The sequence below is a fragment of the Petaurus breviceps genome, unplaced genomic scaffold, assembly GCF_028583685.1.
Source record: "Petaurus breviceps papuanus isolate PSGF00001 unplaced genomic scaffold, PetGlider_PUasm1.0 186, whole genome shotgun sequence".
NCBI classification, from domain to species: domain Eukaryota; kingdom Metazoa; phylum Chordata; class Mammalia; order Diprotodontia; family Petauridae; genus Petaurus; species Petaurus breviceps.
In genome coordinates this window covers 15,574,892-15,590,341 of record NW_027185798.1, presented here as the reverse complement: position 1 = coordinate 15,590,341, position 15,450 = coordinate 15,574,892, and the positions used below count along the sequence as shown (strand labels likewise).

The 15,450-nt window shown below is 47.4% G+C and overlaps 1 protein-coding gene across 1 annotated transcript in view; it reads right to left on the bottom strand.

The window, feature by feature from the left end:
* The window catches only part of LRRC75A (leucine rich repeat containing 75A), a 117,185-nt gene that overhangs the window by 52,198 nt on the left and 49,537 nt on the right, over window positions 1-15,450 (bottom strand). Inside the window, exon 2 of the mRNA XM_069089577.1 lies at window positions 10,675-10,803. Coding sequence (XP_068945678.1) covers window positions 10,675-10,803 — 129 coding nt within the window. The remainder of the gene's footprint in view (window positions 1-10,674; window positions 10,804-15,450) is intronic.

Below are 15,450 nucleotides of genomic sequence, written 5' to 3'. Positions count from 1 at the left end.
GGGAAAATGGATGAAGAGCAGCCTTAAGAGCACTGGCTTCCCTCATCCCCTGATGGGATTCCAGTTATGAGCCACCTAAGGGCAGGCAGCACCTTCTCCCCCCATTCTCTGAAGGGATCAGGATATTGATCAGAGAGGAGTGAGTCCCTTGGATTCCTTTGGGTCATCTGTGCCCAGCTCAGGGAAAATCCCTGAAGGAAGTGACCAGAGAGATTAAAGGACCAGTTGGGCCCCTGTTAGGTGGTCCTCCACTTGGGGGTACTCAGCATATGAGTCCTGGGCTTAGTGGGGAGCCTGATCTGATCAGCTTTAGCTTTAGCTCAGAGCCCCCAGACTCAGCCCCAGCTTCCCCAGCCACAGAGCCTAGAGGTGGACCAAGGCATGCATCTTTGAACATGACCATGTATAGATTTCTTTTCCTTGAACATGGTTATTTGTTACAAAGGAAGGTATTTTCTAATGGGAGACACTTAGCAGGGGAGGCAGCTAATAACAGTGCTGGCAGAAAAAAAAGAAGAAAGCAAAGAGGTTCATTGAACCATTTTTTAAATGCATAGAAAAGAGTAAAAGGAAGTTCTGAGGGAGACAGAGATGAGCAGCCCAGCTTTGGAACTAACTCCTGAATTTATTATAGACTAAAAAAACAAGCTGTTAAGTAAAAGACACTTGAGACTTTATCTACTAAATAAATAAATAAAATGAGGCTGGACTGGGTGGTTAGTGAGGACCCCCTTCAGTTCTAGATCTATGATCTGGCAACATCCGAAGTTCACTCCCAAGTTGGGAGGGAGAGTAGGACTGGGGCAAGAACCTTTGGATTGATGGAGGATGGGAGTTCTGAAGAGGAGCCAGAGACAGGGAGGCTGAAGGGGAGAAGATGAGAGGGAGAAGAAGGGGAAAGACAGAGAAGGAAGGAAGGAAGGGGGAGGAGAGAAGGAAAGAAGGAGAGAAAGAATGAGGAAAGAAGGAGGGTAGTAAGGAAAGAAAGGGGAAGGCAGGAAAGAAAGAAAGAGGAGAGTGAGGAAGGAAAGAAAAAAGAGAGGGAGAAAATAGAGAGGGAAAGAGGGAAGAAAGAAAGAAAGAAAGAAAGAAAGAAAGAAAGAAAGAAAGAAAGAAAGAAAGAAAGAAAGAAAGAAAGAAAGAAAGAAAGAAAGAAAGAAAGAAAGAAAGAAAGAAGGAAAGAAAGAAAGAGAAACAGGGAGGGAGGGAAGAAGAGAAAGGAGGAAAAGGAAGTAGAGTGGAGGTTTCTTTGGTTTGTGTATCAAATACAAAGAAAACCACACGCAGCAGATGACCGTGCCTTCCAGTAACAGGGGGGACACATGCCAATCCAAACTGGCGAGGGGAGCCATATTGGCAAAGAGAGCCTAGTCAGGTTGCCAAGGCTCAGGCAAGGGCCAACCCAGATCTAGGTCAAGAGCAAGCTAGCTGGAGGACATCCTGGCCTTCATTCAGGGAGAGCCCAGGGTCTGGGCCGAGTTCAATGGCTGTTGAGCTCTCTGCCCTCCCACATTTTCAACCTCCCTCTAGGAGTCCAGCTACTCTCCCAAGGATTGGTTTGGGGCCTGAGAAAACCTGAGTCTCCCATTCTGAGGTGGAGGGACGGCAGGCCCCATTTCCACTTCATTAACAATACCTGTGGGACACAGGTCATTGGTAGGGCTTGGATTCATTGAAACATCCCAGACTCCAGGTGACTTGACTTCTATGTTGTATAAACACACAAGCTCACATGTTGGCCCCAGGGCCACAGTGATCACCCTTCCCCAGCAGACTCACTCCCAGAGGAAACAGCAACACACACACACACACACACACACACACACGAGTGTCCCAGGTGGGATTTGAACTGAGGCTCACACACTTGCCTGAGGTCACAGAGGTAGTAAGTAGGGTCATAGGTTCAGAGCTAGAAGGGAGAGCCCCTTGTGTTACAGGTGAAGACACAGTGCCAGAGGAGGAAAGGGCAGATAATGGGAGAGCCAAGGCGGGAACGACGTTCCCCTTATTCCAAAGCCATCACGTTCAGCCTCCTTTTCTCAAGTCTCCTTTTCTCACTAGGGAGAAATCAAGGCATCTGCCCCTACCCCCCCATCGCCCCACCAAAAACAGAGAGGCCTGTGGGCACCCAGACTATGAACAGCCGAGCTCAATTTGCTAAGTGAAGGTCCCAAAGACTGCACTTGAGGAACTTCCCCTCCTCCAGGGTTCAGACCTTGGGAGGCCAGAGACAGTGCTGGTCACCCAGCACTACTGCCCAAGTCAATAGCTCCAGCCCCGACGTCTTAGCTCCCTGCCTGGGACTCGGCCTTCTGGCATCCTCCGCACCCTGACGTGTCCCCAGATGAACTCATCAACCCACCCCCTCCCTTGTGGCATTCCTGCGCCTCCCAACCCTGCCTCGGAGGAAGTACCTCCGGAACTCTGAGGATAATGCAGATAATTATAGCTCCCACTTGGAGAACACTCCAAGGTTCGAGAGCCCCTTTCCTCATGTCAACCCTGTGGGCGAGGGACTATGAGCATTCTCTATCAATTCCATTTTGCAGATGGGGAAACTGAGTCTCAGGGAGTGACTCAACGTCCCCAAGGTCACATAATTCCTAAATGTCCAAGATGATCTTTGAACCTTGGGCCTCTGGGCTCAGGCCTGATGTTCCCAACTAAAGGACCCTAGGTGGAGTCAGAGCCCAACTCCTCGTCCTTCTGCTGAAGGGACAGTGGAGATGGGGGACCTGGGTGTGAACCCCGCCTCTGAAGTTTAGAACCTACGTGTCTTTGCCCCAGTCCCTTTGCCTTCCTTAGCCCCTGTTTCATCATCTGTAAGATCCAGGGTCCTCTCCAGCTCCCAAGCTCTGGATCAAATCTACCCAAGTATGTCAAGGACTCTCAGGAGGCAAGGGTCTGCCTGTGTCAATCAATTAATCAACAAGCCCTTATTAATCACCTTCTGTGTAGGGAATACAAGAACAAAGAATGAAACAATCCCTACCCAGAATGAACTTAAGTTCTAGGGGGAGGCAAGGACATACAGGCAAATACCTGGTATTTACTTCATAAACATGCATTCATTCATTATCTATCTATTCAATGTAAAATGTAAAAGTCTTAGTATCATTTAAATCTGATAAAGCTCAAAATGGCCCTAAGACTTTTGGGACACCCCATAGAGGGTGAATCAATACAAGTATATGTAGATGGCGGTTTGGGAAGGAGGGCGGGCAGCTGGGGAGATGATGGTCTTCCTCAGCAGAGTCTAGCATGGACCTGAGGATTTAATTCATGGATCTGGCTGTGGAGTCTGAAGCTGGCTCTCTTCTCCAGGGCCTGGGCCTAGGAAGGCCTGACTGGGCTACTTGTTCACCTCATCAGTCCTGCATTCAATACAGAAAGTCCAGGGCATGGCTTGGTACCTGGCATGAGGTAGACAGGTCTTTAATAAAAAACTGACTCAATTGGAATCATGGGATTTGGAATGGAAAAGGAATCTTAGAGACCATCAGGCCACAGGGTAATTGAATTAGAACTGGAGAGGATTTTAGAGGCCATGGTCTAACTCTCATTTTTACAGGTAGGGAAACTGAGGTTAAGGGATTTGCCTAAAGCCACGCAGGAAATAACTGGCAGAACCAGGATTCCAACTCAGGTCCTAACCCAGGGCTCTTTCCATTGCCTCCAGTTGCCTTCTGAGCCTAACCCTGGTCATTTCACAGAATAAAATGACAGGCTCCGAGAGGCTTCCACAAGTCCACACAGGTTGGCAGGGAGCAAAACCAGGATACACATAAATGCTCAGTGAGGGGAGGCCAGGGTGGCAGGCCCGGAGCTGGCCAGGCCCTCAGAAACCATCTCAAGCAATTCCTTTATTTTACAGAGGCAGAGACCAGGCCCTTTAACCCCAGAGACAGCCCTTTCTACTGCACTGTGGACCTCAGAGCCCAGGCCAAAGGCCTCTGGCCCCTAGCCTGCCCAGGAACTGCACACCAGGCTTCTGGGGGAGCCGGGGAAGGGAAAGCAGAGGCAGCACCCTACTCATGTTCCTGGCATCAAGTGTGACAAGGAAAACAAGCCAGGGAGAGAAGAGACTCAATCTGCTCCCTTTCCAGGCAGTAAATTTGCTCTGATTAAAAGCAGCAAGAGCTCCCGTCAATTACTCCAGAGAACACACATCTTGCAGGGTGATTCCCCACCTGCTCCCCAAGGACACTGGTTTGCCTCAGGTGTCCCTGGTTGAGGGGAGCTCTGTGACAATCTCTCCAACTTCCCTCCCTCCCACTCTCATCTATCCATGTGTGTAGACACACACATACACACACACCCCAAGCTATATACAGCCAAAAGCTAGAGTTAAAATTCTGTCTGTCACCTACCAACTGTGTGACCTTAGATAAGTCACTTCTCTGGTCTCAGTTTCCTCACCTATAAAATGAGGGGCTTGGAGTTCTGAGTTCCTTCCAGTTCTATGTCCCAAAAGCCCACAGACCCATATCCTCTATCCTGGACCTCTGGGAAGCCACCCTAGACTGTGAGGTTCTTTTTTTTTTCCTTTTGGAGGGCAATTGAGGTTAACTTGGCCAAGGTTACACGGTTACGTGGCTAGTTTTTTTTTGTGTGGATGTTAAGTGCCTGAGGCCGGAACTGAACGTGGGTCCTCCTGACTCCGGGGCTGGTGCTTTACTCACTGTACCACCTAGCCACCCGACTGTGAGGTTCTTACTGTTTCCTTAAACATCTCCTGGGCAGGAGGCTCATCTACCTGCATGACTGATCCCCATGTCCCACAGCCCTGGTGGCTGCAGAGGCCTTCAGATCTCACTCAGGAACTTCTCCAAGTATGTGAGTCTGATTCCTCTTACTGAATCTACTGGTCCACTGATCAGTCAGCAGCACCCTCCACCACCAGCCTCCTGGCTGTCCCATGAACAAGTCCCTCCGGGTCTTCTCTCTGGCTCTCCTCACTGGCTGGAATGCCCTCTTTCTGCTCTGACTACTGACCAAACTGGCTTCTTTAAGTCCCAACTAAGACTCCATATTCTACAGGAAGCCTTCCCCACCCCACCCCCAATTCCAGGGCTTTTCCTTTCTTATTGTCCGCAGATCCTTTATATAGTATGCTTTGCATATATTGGTTTATACGTCGTCTTCCCTACTGGATTGTAAGCACCTTGAGAACAGGTACTGTCTTTTACCACTATTTTTTGCCCTCAGCATTTAGTGTAGTGCTTGGTACATAGTAGGCCTCAATGAGGGCTTACTACATGCCAAGTACTGTGCTATGTAATAGGGATACAAAGACAAAAATAAACTGTCCCTCTCCTCAGGGAGCTTAAACTCTACCTTCTTCTAATCTTGGTGGGCAGGGACAGTGATCTTGAGGGGCCCTTCCTAGGATCACAGGCTCAACGAGACTAAAGCTGGAAAGAGATGATTCTAGTCCAGCTTCCCTCATTTTACAGATGAGGTAACTGAGGTCTATGGAGCTATGATGACTTGTCCAAGGTCACCTACATAGGGAAACTTTGAAGGCGGGATTGAGCCCAGGTCTCAGCCACCAGAGCCAGTGCCCTTTCCATGGTTCCATGACACCTCTCCATCTCTCTTCTGCTCAGCCTCTTGTCTCTCCCTGCTCTCTCCCCCCCAGTCTTCTGGGCATCCTTTTGGGCAGGAGGAACCCAGCCCTCCTCCCAACTCCTTCCCTAAGAGCAGGCTAACTAGTCATGGCCTAAAGGCTGGTTGGTGAGCATTGAGGAGCTCAGCCTTCTCCCCCACTCCCACCCAATTCACCTGATTAATACTCATTAGATTAATTAGGGCTGGCTTGCCAGCAAATCATTGGACTCAGGGATGTAGCCAGGGGAGGGAATGAGCTAATGAAAGGAATGCCTCTCTTCTTCACATAATCTTCTGTCTCCCACGGGATCAGAGGCCTAGATCTATGAAGGACTTCAGAAGCCCCTAGCCCCACTCTCGCCCTCCACATGATTGGATCCTGGCCCTGCTGCTTATTAAGTGTGTGACTTTCAGTTAAACACTTCTGAGGACATTTGTCTAGGCTAGTGGTTCTCAAACCTTTTGGTTTCAGGACCCCTTCCTACCCTTAAAAATAACTGCAGACTCCCTGCCCAAAACAGCTTCTGCTTAAGTGGGGGCTATCTATTTATATTCATTGTATTAGAAATCAAAGCATCTGAGCATTATTATGAAATAGTCTTGACCTCGTGCAACCCTTGCAAGGGCATCCTTTGAGAACCTCTGGGCTAAATAATAGCTGAAGTCTCCTCCATTTTCTTTTTTTTGGGGGGGGGGGGAAGACAATCAGTTAAGTGACTTGCCCAAGGTCACAAAATCCTCAGGCTGACCATCCCACATCTGGTGTCAGGGCCCAAGTTATTCCCATTCAAGAATATTCTCCCTCATCTCCCCCCCCCAAAAAAAAACAATTTCTACATCTCAAATTATATTGCAAAGAATCAAAAGCATGGGGCCTGGTATCAGGAAGCCTCATCTTTCTGAGTTTAAGTCCTGCCTCAGACACTTACTAGCTGTATGACCCTGGGTAAGTCACTTAACCCTATTTGCCTCAGTTTTCTCATCTGTCAAATGATCTGGAAAAGGAAATGGCAAACCACACCAATATCTTCACCAAGAAAACTCCAAATGGAGTCACAGAAAGTCAGACACAACTGAAAAAATGATGGAATGACAACAGTTTAGTGGAACAAACTGGACAAGGAAGAATCAAACAAGTGAAAATAATCCAGTATGTGATAAACCCCCCAAAAATTAATTACTTGGGGAAAGAACTATCTATTTAACAAGAACTGCTGGGGATACTGTTTAGCAGAAATCAGGGTGAGGTCAATATCCTATACAAATTTATTACAATCAGCTCAAAATGTATCACTGACATGAATTTTAGATATCACAGCATTTAAAAAGTACAAAATTGCATGCTGTTTTGGGGAGAGGGGAGGAGGTAGGGGAGGGAGGGGCAGGGGAGAAAATTTAAAACTTATGGAAGTGAATGTTGAAAACTAAAAATAACTAAATTATAAAAAATTATAAGAGGTGGCCAGGTGGTGCAGTGAATAGAGCACCGGCCCTGTAGACCTGGGTTCAAATCCAGCTTCAGACACTTAACACAAAAAACTAGCTGTGTGACCCTGAGCAAGTCACTTAACCCCAATTGCCCTCCAAAAAAAGCAAAAAAAAAAGAGAGAATTAGATCAAATACCATTCACAAGTACAGCTAAATCCTTAATCAAACAATGTGTGTGTGTGTATATATATATATAAAACTGTATAAGCCCCCAAACCACTGCCCAATAAATAAATGATCAAAGGCCAAAAACAGTTTTGAAAAGAATCAGAAGTTATTAACTATATAAAAAATTGTTCCAAATAACTAATAGGAGAAATGTAAATCAAAAGACCTCTGAGGTTTTGTCTCACACAAAGAAAATTATCAATAATAAAATGTGGGGCTGGTCAATATTAGAAGGCCTGAGGGAAGATGGGCTCATTAAGCCAAGCCAAGAAGAATTTGTTAAGCTCCTTATGTGTGCTAGGCTGTGAACTGGTCCAATCATTAGCAATTTGGAATGATGCTAAGAAGAATTGTCTGTACCACTTGGTCTAGAGATCCTGTTGTTAGGCATTTACACTGAGGCGGTAATTGAAAAGAAAAAGGACCCATATATGCCGAAATAACTAAAACAGTATTTTTTGTTGTAGCAAAGAAGAGGAAACAGAGTCTTTACATAGGGAGTAGTTAAACTGTAGCACAGGAAGGTAATGCTTATTACAGAAACAATGTAGATGAAGAATTCAGAGAAGCATGGGAAGATTTGTATGAACTGATACAAAGTAAAAGTCAGCAGAATAGGAAAACAACATATGAAATGACTACAATGATGTAGATAGAATGACAACAAAATAAACAAAACTGAAGGCTGTGAAATTATAATGCTCCCTTTGGCCCCAAAGAAGACCTTCTGCAGAAGGAAACTCTGGGTGTAAAATTCTGCATATAATGTTGGACTTATTTCATGCTTAGGTTAGTTTACAAACTCCTCCACCCCTTTTTAAAGGAATGACTCTTATGGAGGTGGAGAGCAGAGAGATGTATTGGGAAATGCAAGCAATATAAAATCAATATCAATAAAAATATTTTTAAATCCACTTTCCACATTCTCCCACCTTGCTACGTGCACCCAAAAAAGTGTTTATCCATCCTTTACTTGAAGTACAGTAAAGGGAAGCTCACTACCTTCCAAAGCAACCCAGCCCACTTTAGGACCACACAAATTGTTAGGAAGCCTCAAACTACCTTTGTCCACTTCCACCCATCTGAGTTCTGCCCTCTGGGGTGGAGCAGAACAAGGTGAAGCTCTGTCTCAAAAGATAGTCCTTTTAATACCTGAAGGCAGCTATGATGTCCTCTTTGTGATTTCCTTCTCCAGGCTAAACACCCCCTTCCCCTCAGAAGAAATTTGAGCTAGAAGGGACCCGGAGGCCATCTGGCCCGACCCCTTCCCTCCCCAGCCCTATCTACAGGAGTCAGTCATTACTACTGTTTGATCACCTCCTAGCCACCTCCCACTGTTCACTGCCCAGCTCTCCCCTCCTACAGTTAATTAAAAACAAGTCCTGGAGACAGAAGAATGCTTCTTATATGGGCACGAGTCCTTGTTCACCACCTGCCAAGCCTCTCCTCTCTCTGTCTGTCTCTGTCTCTCTATACAAAACTGGTACTTGGGATCATGTGGCTGGGGAATCACTGGGGTCAGGGAACCCCTGCCTTAAGCCCCAGACCCAGGGCTGAGACAATCTGTCCCCTGGCACAGAGAATGAGGGATCTCTGGGAAGGTTCTTGTCCAGCTCTCTGTCTTCAGTGTCCTCTTGAGGGGCCATTTCCTGCTTTCAACGGAAAGGAAAAACCTCAACTTCTTGAGGCACCCCAGAGGGACAGGTAGAGAATGTGGAAGTGGCTAAGGGGCTGGCCTCCTCCTGAGGCCGGGGCACTCTGGGTACAAGTGCCAGGGTGGAGCAAACCATATACCCTTTACATACATGTCTCTGCCATGACAAATGCAAGTTCCTTGAGGGTGAGGACTGTTTTAACTTTGTATCCCTAGCAGTAGCTGAGTGCTTGTGGCCTGGTAGGACCTTAATCAGTCCTTGCTGATTGACTGGCTAATTGATTGATGAATATTCTCCTTACATTCTATATTCTGTAGGGATAAACTGGGGCATCAGAATCCATGGATCTCAAATTAAAGCCAGAAGGCACCTTTAGAGGTTTTCTCTGCCAACTTCTTTTCATTCTTTTTCTTCTTTCCTTCTTTCCTTCCTTCCTTCCTTCTTTCCTTCTTTACTTCTTTCCTTCCTTCCTCCCTCCCTCCCTCCCTCCTTTCCTTCCTTTCTTCCTTCCTTCCTTCTTTCCTTCCTTCCTTCCTTCCTTCCACTTTCCCTCTTTCTTTCTCTCTCTTCCTTCTTTCTTTTTTCTTCTGTTTATGTATCTATTAATTCATTTATATTTATTTATTTATTTTCAAGTCCTTTGTTTACAAAGGAGGATATAGATCCAGAGAGAAGACATCATTTCCAAATTTATAGGAACAAAGACTTAGTGCTGGAAAAGGCCTCAGAAACCATCTGGTTCAACTCTCTCATTTTACCGAGGAGGAAACTGAGACCCAGAGAGATTAAATAATTGCCCAAGGTCAAAGCAGCTTCTCTCTGAGGCTGTGGGCAATTTCCTTCTGGAAGAGAAGAGGAGAGCAGAGAGGGGGCTGGGAAGACCTAAGAAGTAATATCCTGAGGCCTTGGCCTGGTGGGGGGCACCCCCACCCCCTCCCCACTGAGGTAGCCCCCCCCCCAGAGCTGAGGAAACAAAGCCCACTTTATCAGGGAAGCTCCCTACATCCTCCCCAGTAGCCAGCATGCTGGGAGGACTCCCTGCTGCTGTGGCTCCAGTGTTAGAAAGGCCCTCGTGTGCCTCTAGTCTCCAGCAGCCAGAAGGGAAAAGGGCAAATGTTTTTGTCTGATTTTTTCTTCCACTCCCTCCAACCTTCAGAGCCTCATAGGAGTCAGATGCTGTTTCCAGAAGCTGGCAAATGCTTTGGGATTTAGCTTCTAACCCAAGCTATCCCAGCCCCCATCCATGTCACCACACCAACAGCTCACCGTAGACCTTGTCTGCTCCATTCCCTGGGCGCTAAGCTGTAGGACAGCTGGAATGGGCCATATTTCCTGGCTTGGCACCTCTGGGTCAATTTAGCCACTTCCCTGGCTCTCAGGGAGAGGAGGAAGAAGAAAGGCTGGCTTAGACCTAGAATTCAACTTCTGGGTCTTACTTACTGCTCCGGGCCTCAATTTCCTCCTCTGTAAAATGAAGTGGCTGGATGAGATGGTATGTAAGGGCCCTTTCAGCTCAGAAGCTATGATCCTATAGGTCAACAGACCCCAGTTTCTTCATTAGTAAAATGGGGAGGGGTTGGACAAGATGGCCTCCAAGGCCCCTTTCAGCTCTAGAACTATGATCCTATCATTTTCCTTGGGTGCACTGGATGGATTCCATCCTCCATCACTGAACATCTTAATGAAAAGAAAAGCCTAACCTACCCCAATCCCCCCCACAATGTAGCCACCATAAGAGGCAATGTAACCTACTGGCTTGGGGCAATGCACGTAGCGGGCCAGGCTGATGATGAGGTCGTGCGAAATGGGGTCCACCAGGTTCCGAAAGCTGGCATAGCGGTAGAGGACGTCATCCAGTGATGTTGACTCCATGCCCAAGTCCTGTGGGAGCAAAGGGATGAATCAAGGTGAGGGGCAGCAGCTTTGACATGGGGCCCCCTTATGAACTGGCTGGTGTCTGCTTCATTCAGCTAGGGAGAAGCTAAGTGCTAGACTCTCCCCGTATGTGTCCAGAGCAGACTACAGTAGGGCTTCTGCAGGTAGTCCAGGACCAGGAGAAGGGGTACATGGGGCTCCCTCGGAGCCAGTGGGAGAGAGGAAAAATACCTGTAACAATTCAGGATTGGCTTGGGCTTCCTTACCTACAGCACCCTCTAAACAGTTCTACCTGAAGCAAGAGAAGGATGTGGTTAAGCACTGAATTTGGAGTCAGAGGAGTTGTGTTAAATCCCAGCTTTGCCAGATACAACGTGTGTGACCTTGGGCAAGTCACTTCCCCTGAGCCTCTCTCTCTCGCCCCCTCCAGCCCTATGATGATAACAAGTCCAGCTTTGATACTGGAAACTGAACAATCATGTCACTTCTCTCAGGTCTCCCCCATTTTAAGAAACTGCATGAGTAACTGTCTCAAAGTCTATATTCCTGGTGCCCTGGGAGAGGTCACCCTTGCCACCACTGCCCCAGAGAAGTCTGGCTGCAGGTTTGCCTGGAATACACAGGGCTTAGTGGGTTTGTGGCAGGCATGAGGTCTCTGATACCCATGCCTGTTGCTGGTGTCAACACTGGTTACCACACTCAGTGGAGAGACAGGATGTTTGCTAAGATCCCTTTCCCCTGAAACAAGGGATCTTCACCTTTTGGGGGTCATGTCTCCCTTGGGCAGTTCAGTCAAACCTCAGGACCTCTTCTCAGAAAGAAATGCTAAATTTCAGTGAGACTTAGTAAAAACAAAGATATAATTTCCCCCCCATTCAAGTTCCTTCACCCCTTGAAATCTATAGGCGACCCCAGGGGTCAGAGTACCTCTAGGTAAGAATCTCTGCTCTAAAGCAAAGATAGGGAGGAGGCAAATGTTGTCTCTGCTCTACCCCACCTCCTTCACTGTCTATCTGCTCCCTACCTACCCACTCCACCAGGGCTATAAGCCATTGGTCCCTGCTCTCAGGAGAGACCTCCAACTCCCATCCACCCCCTTCCCCCTAGGCAGCTTCTCATCTGAGCCCTTGTCCCCCAAAGATGACAAATCTGCTGCTTGGATTTATAGCAACCAAAGGAACAAGTGGAAAAAAAAATCAGCAGCTGGTCTCACCCTGGAGGGGAAAGAGAAGAAGAGGGAGGGAGGAGAAGAGAGCGAACCCACCCACACACCTTCTCCCAAGGATGCTCAGAGAATGAACCAGTAGGGAAGCAGGGCGAGATCAGAGATGTCTGCGGTGGCCTCCTCCTATCTCCCTGCCAACACCAGCTGAAGCCCTGGAGAGGGCGGGCAGGAAGCAGGGAAACTTCTCAGTGGGAGAGAGATGGTGTGAATTGGCAGTGTGCCCAGGATGCCCACTCCATGCCTGGACATCAGAGTGGCAGCCCCACCTCCCTCCCACTGCCCTGGGGACGGGGCCTGGGAAGACGTGAAGCCCAGTTGACTGAATCATTCATTCTGATTCTAGTGCATTCTCTTGGACCCTAACTAGCTAGATTACAGGAACCTCAGTTTCTTCATCTGTAAAATGGGGATGATAACAATATCTACCTCACAGTGTTCATAGGATCATTAGATCTAGAGATGAAAGGGGCTTCAGAGGCCATTGAATCCAAACCCCTCCATTATATTTACCAGTGAGAAAACTGAAACTTAGGTTGCTAAGTGACTTACCCAAGGTCTAGAGTCAAGGGAAGATCTGAACCCACCAACTCTCAGTCTAGACCCAATGCTCTTTCCACTTGAGGCATCACCCGACATTGGTTCTCAGTGGTCAAGCCAAGTCACATGAGGAAGACCAAACCTGCCCCTTTGGGGGCTGGAATAATAGCAGGATGTGGGAGGCCCCTCCCAGCTCTCCCAGCATTCTAGGCACTGCTGATTCTAACTCTTCCAGCCTGGGCTCGAGGCTCCCAGAGGAGGGGGCTTGAAGTTAAGCATATTCCCAAGTTTCTTTGACCTTGAAGTTGTTTGTCCATTGTTAGATAAAGTCTTTTTTAAGGACAACGATTTTTATTTCTGCACTATCTTGAGCTTCTTTTTTCTCTCTGTCTCTGTCTCTCTCTTTTTTGAGGTAATTGGAGTTAAGTGACTTGCCCAGGGTCACACAGCTAATAAGAGTCTGAGGCTGGATTTAAACTCAGGTCCTCCTGACTTCAGAACCAGTGCTCTAACCACTATACTACCTAGCTGGCCCCATCTTGGGATTTTCAATATGACTTCTCATCCTGTGGCTTCAAACCTCCCAATGTTCTTAGGGATAAGGCAGGCACTCTCATTTGCATTTTGCAGTTAAGGAAACCGAGGCCTGGAGGAAAAACCAAGTTTGGGGGAGGGAGGGGGCAGAGCCCTGGTTTCTGCCTGGGCTTGTTCTGCGAGAGCACCTTGTCTCTTGCGCAATCTTAATGTGATGGCAAGTTAGCAGAGGTGGCAGAATGAGAAGCCTCATCCAGGGACAAGCCAGTGATTTTGTAAGCTGCTTTTCCGGTGTCCCTGCAATCGAGAAGCGGGGAGACTGCCCCAGGAGCAGAAGAGCCTGTATTCCTTATGAGGGCTGAGCACCACCAGAAAGAAGGCCCCGATGCCCAACACGGCCTCCCTCCACCCTGTGCCTCGCTCTCTCCCAAGGCAGGGCTCTCCCCTAAAACAGAAGAGCTAGAAAATATTGTGTGGTATGTGAGGGGTCAACAGTCTGTCAAGCAACAGGCATTTATTAAGTACTTGCTGTATGCCAGACTCTGCTTGGCAGTTTCCTCAACATGAGGGGATGGAACTAGATAACCCCAAAGGGCCTATTTGTGTCTAAATTTATGATCCCATGGGATTGTGGGAAAAAGTGGCTGTGCCCCCACCTTGTCCGTGGGCCAAGGGAGCCTTATTTCCAGCCTGGTGTGGGGCCCAGCTGGGAGGGCAGGGTTCAAGGCTGGTGGGTGCCTTTCCCATTCCCCCTTCCATCTCATGCCTTCCTCCTCCCCCCATCACTCCCCCTGCAATATTCTCCACCAGCTCTGGTTCAATCTAAAAGCTGTTCCTCTTAATTCATATGTAAGTTGATAACTTCCATGCTCTGCCCTGGCTTCACTGGGGCACAGTACCTGCCTCAGGCCAAGCAGCCTCCTCTAGGAGGAGGCCCCACACCAGCCTCCTTGGGATCTTGGGAGGGTGAGCCTTATCCCCCCATCAGGAAGCAGAGATAATTCACTCCAGTTCTTACCCCTGAGCTGGGGCCACATTTGGGAAGAAAGAATAGTGAATTTGTTTTTAAAAATTTTTTCCTATCTATGAAGCATGAGCTAGCTACAGATTATTTATTTCTAGGTTATCCAATTTCCATTAAAACCATCAGCCTCCTCCTGTCCCCTCTTCCACTCTGTACAATGTCCCTGCCCTCATTCAAATCTGGCCTCAGACACTTAGAAGACCCAGAACAATTCACTCAACCTCAGTCTCCTCATTTGTAAAATGGGGATAATAATAACACCTCCTAGGGCTGTCGTGAAGTTAAATAATATTTGTAAAGTGCTTTTGTAAATCTTAGAGAATGATATAAATGCAAACTAGTATTATTCATTCATCCAATCAGCAATCATTCTCAGTAAGCAGGTTTCCTTGGCTATACCCCACCTTTGTCCCTGTCTCCCCCAGGCCCTACCCCATGCTTCTTCCCAGAAGCCTTTGGGGGTGGATAGAATAGCAAATCTTTGGGGTAGCAAAGGGGTATCACAGAGGTGCCGGTCAGTTTGGGAATGGCTGACCGGGTGCTAGTGGGCCTTAAGAAATGAGAAAAGGGAAGGTTTTGGGGAGACCTGGGAAGTCTTGGGGGACATGCTACTGAGTGACGTGAGAAGAGCCAGGAGAACAGTTTATACAACAGTGGTCACTGAAAGACGAGCAGCTCCACTCAGTGAAATCAATGCCCAGCCGTGACTTCAGAAGGTGCTGTTTCTGGCCATGGTCAACGTGGGGATTTGTTTCACTTGACTGCATATTTGTCACATTGATTTTGGTTTTCTTTATTTTTGAGAGGAGAATATAGGAAAGAGAGAAAATAAATCTTATGAATTAAATTTTTTTTTTAATTTAAAGAAAAGATTAGCAGAGTACCAGATACAGGAAGAGGTTTGAAATCCAGAAGGCCTGAGTTCAAATCCTGCCTCAGATGCTTGCTATGTGAGGTTGTATTGGACTTGGAGTCAGGAAGACCTGAATTTAAATCCTAACTCAGTTGCTTACTAGCTGTGTGACCCTAGACAAGTCACTTATCCTCTGTTTGCTTCAGATTTCTCATCTACAAAATGGGCAAAATAACAGTCCCTACCTCCCAGGGTTGTTGTGAAAATCATTTGAGCTAGCAAATGAAAAGCTCTTTGTAAATGATGGCTATTATTATTACCTGATGTTTGTGGTTTAGGGGCCTTTTTCTTTATCTATAAAGTTAGGGGGTAAGACTAAATAATCAATCCTTCAGGTCCCTTTCAGCTCCAGACCCTGGGATGACCAGTGACTTCACCAATCCTATCTCCCCAGCCCCAGAAGACTCAGTAAAACAGAAG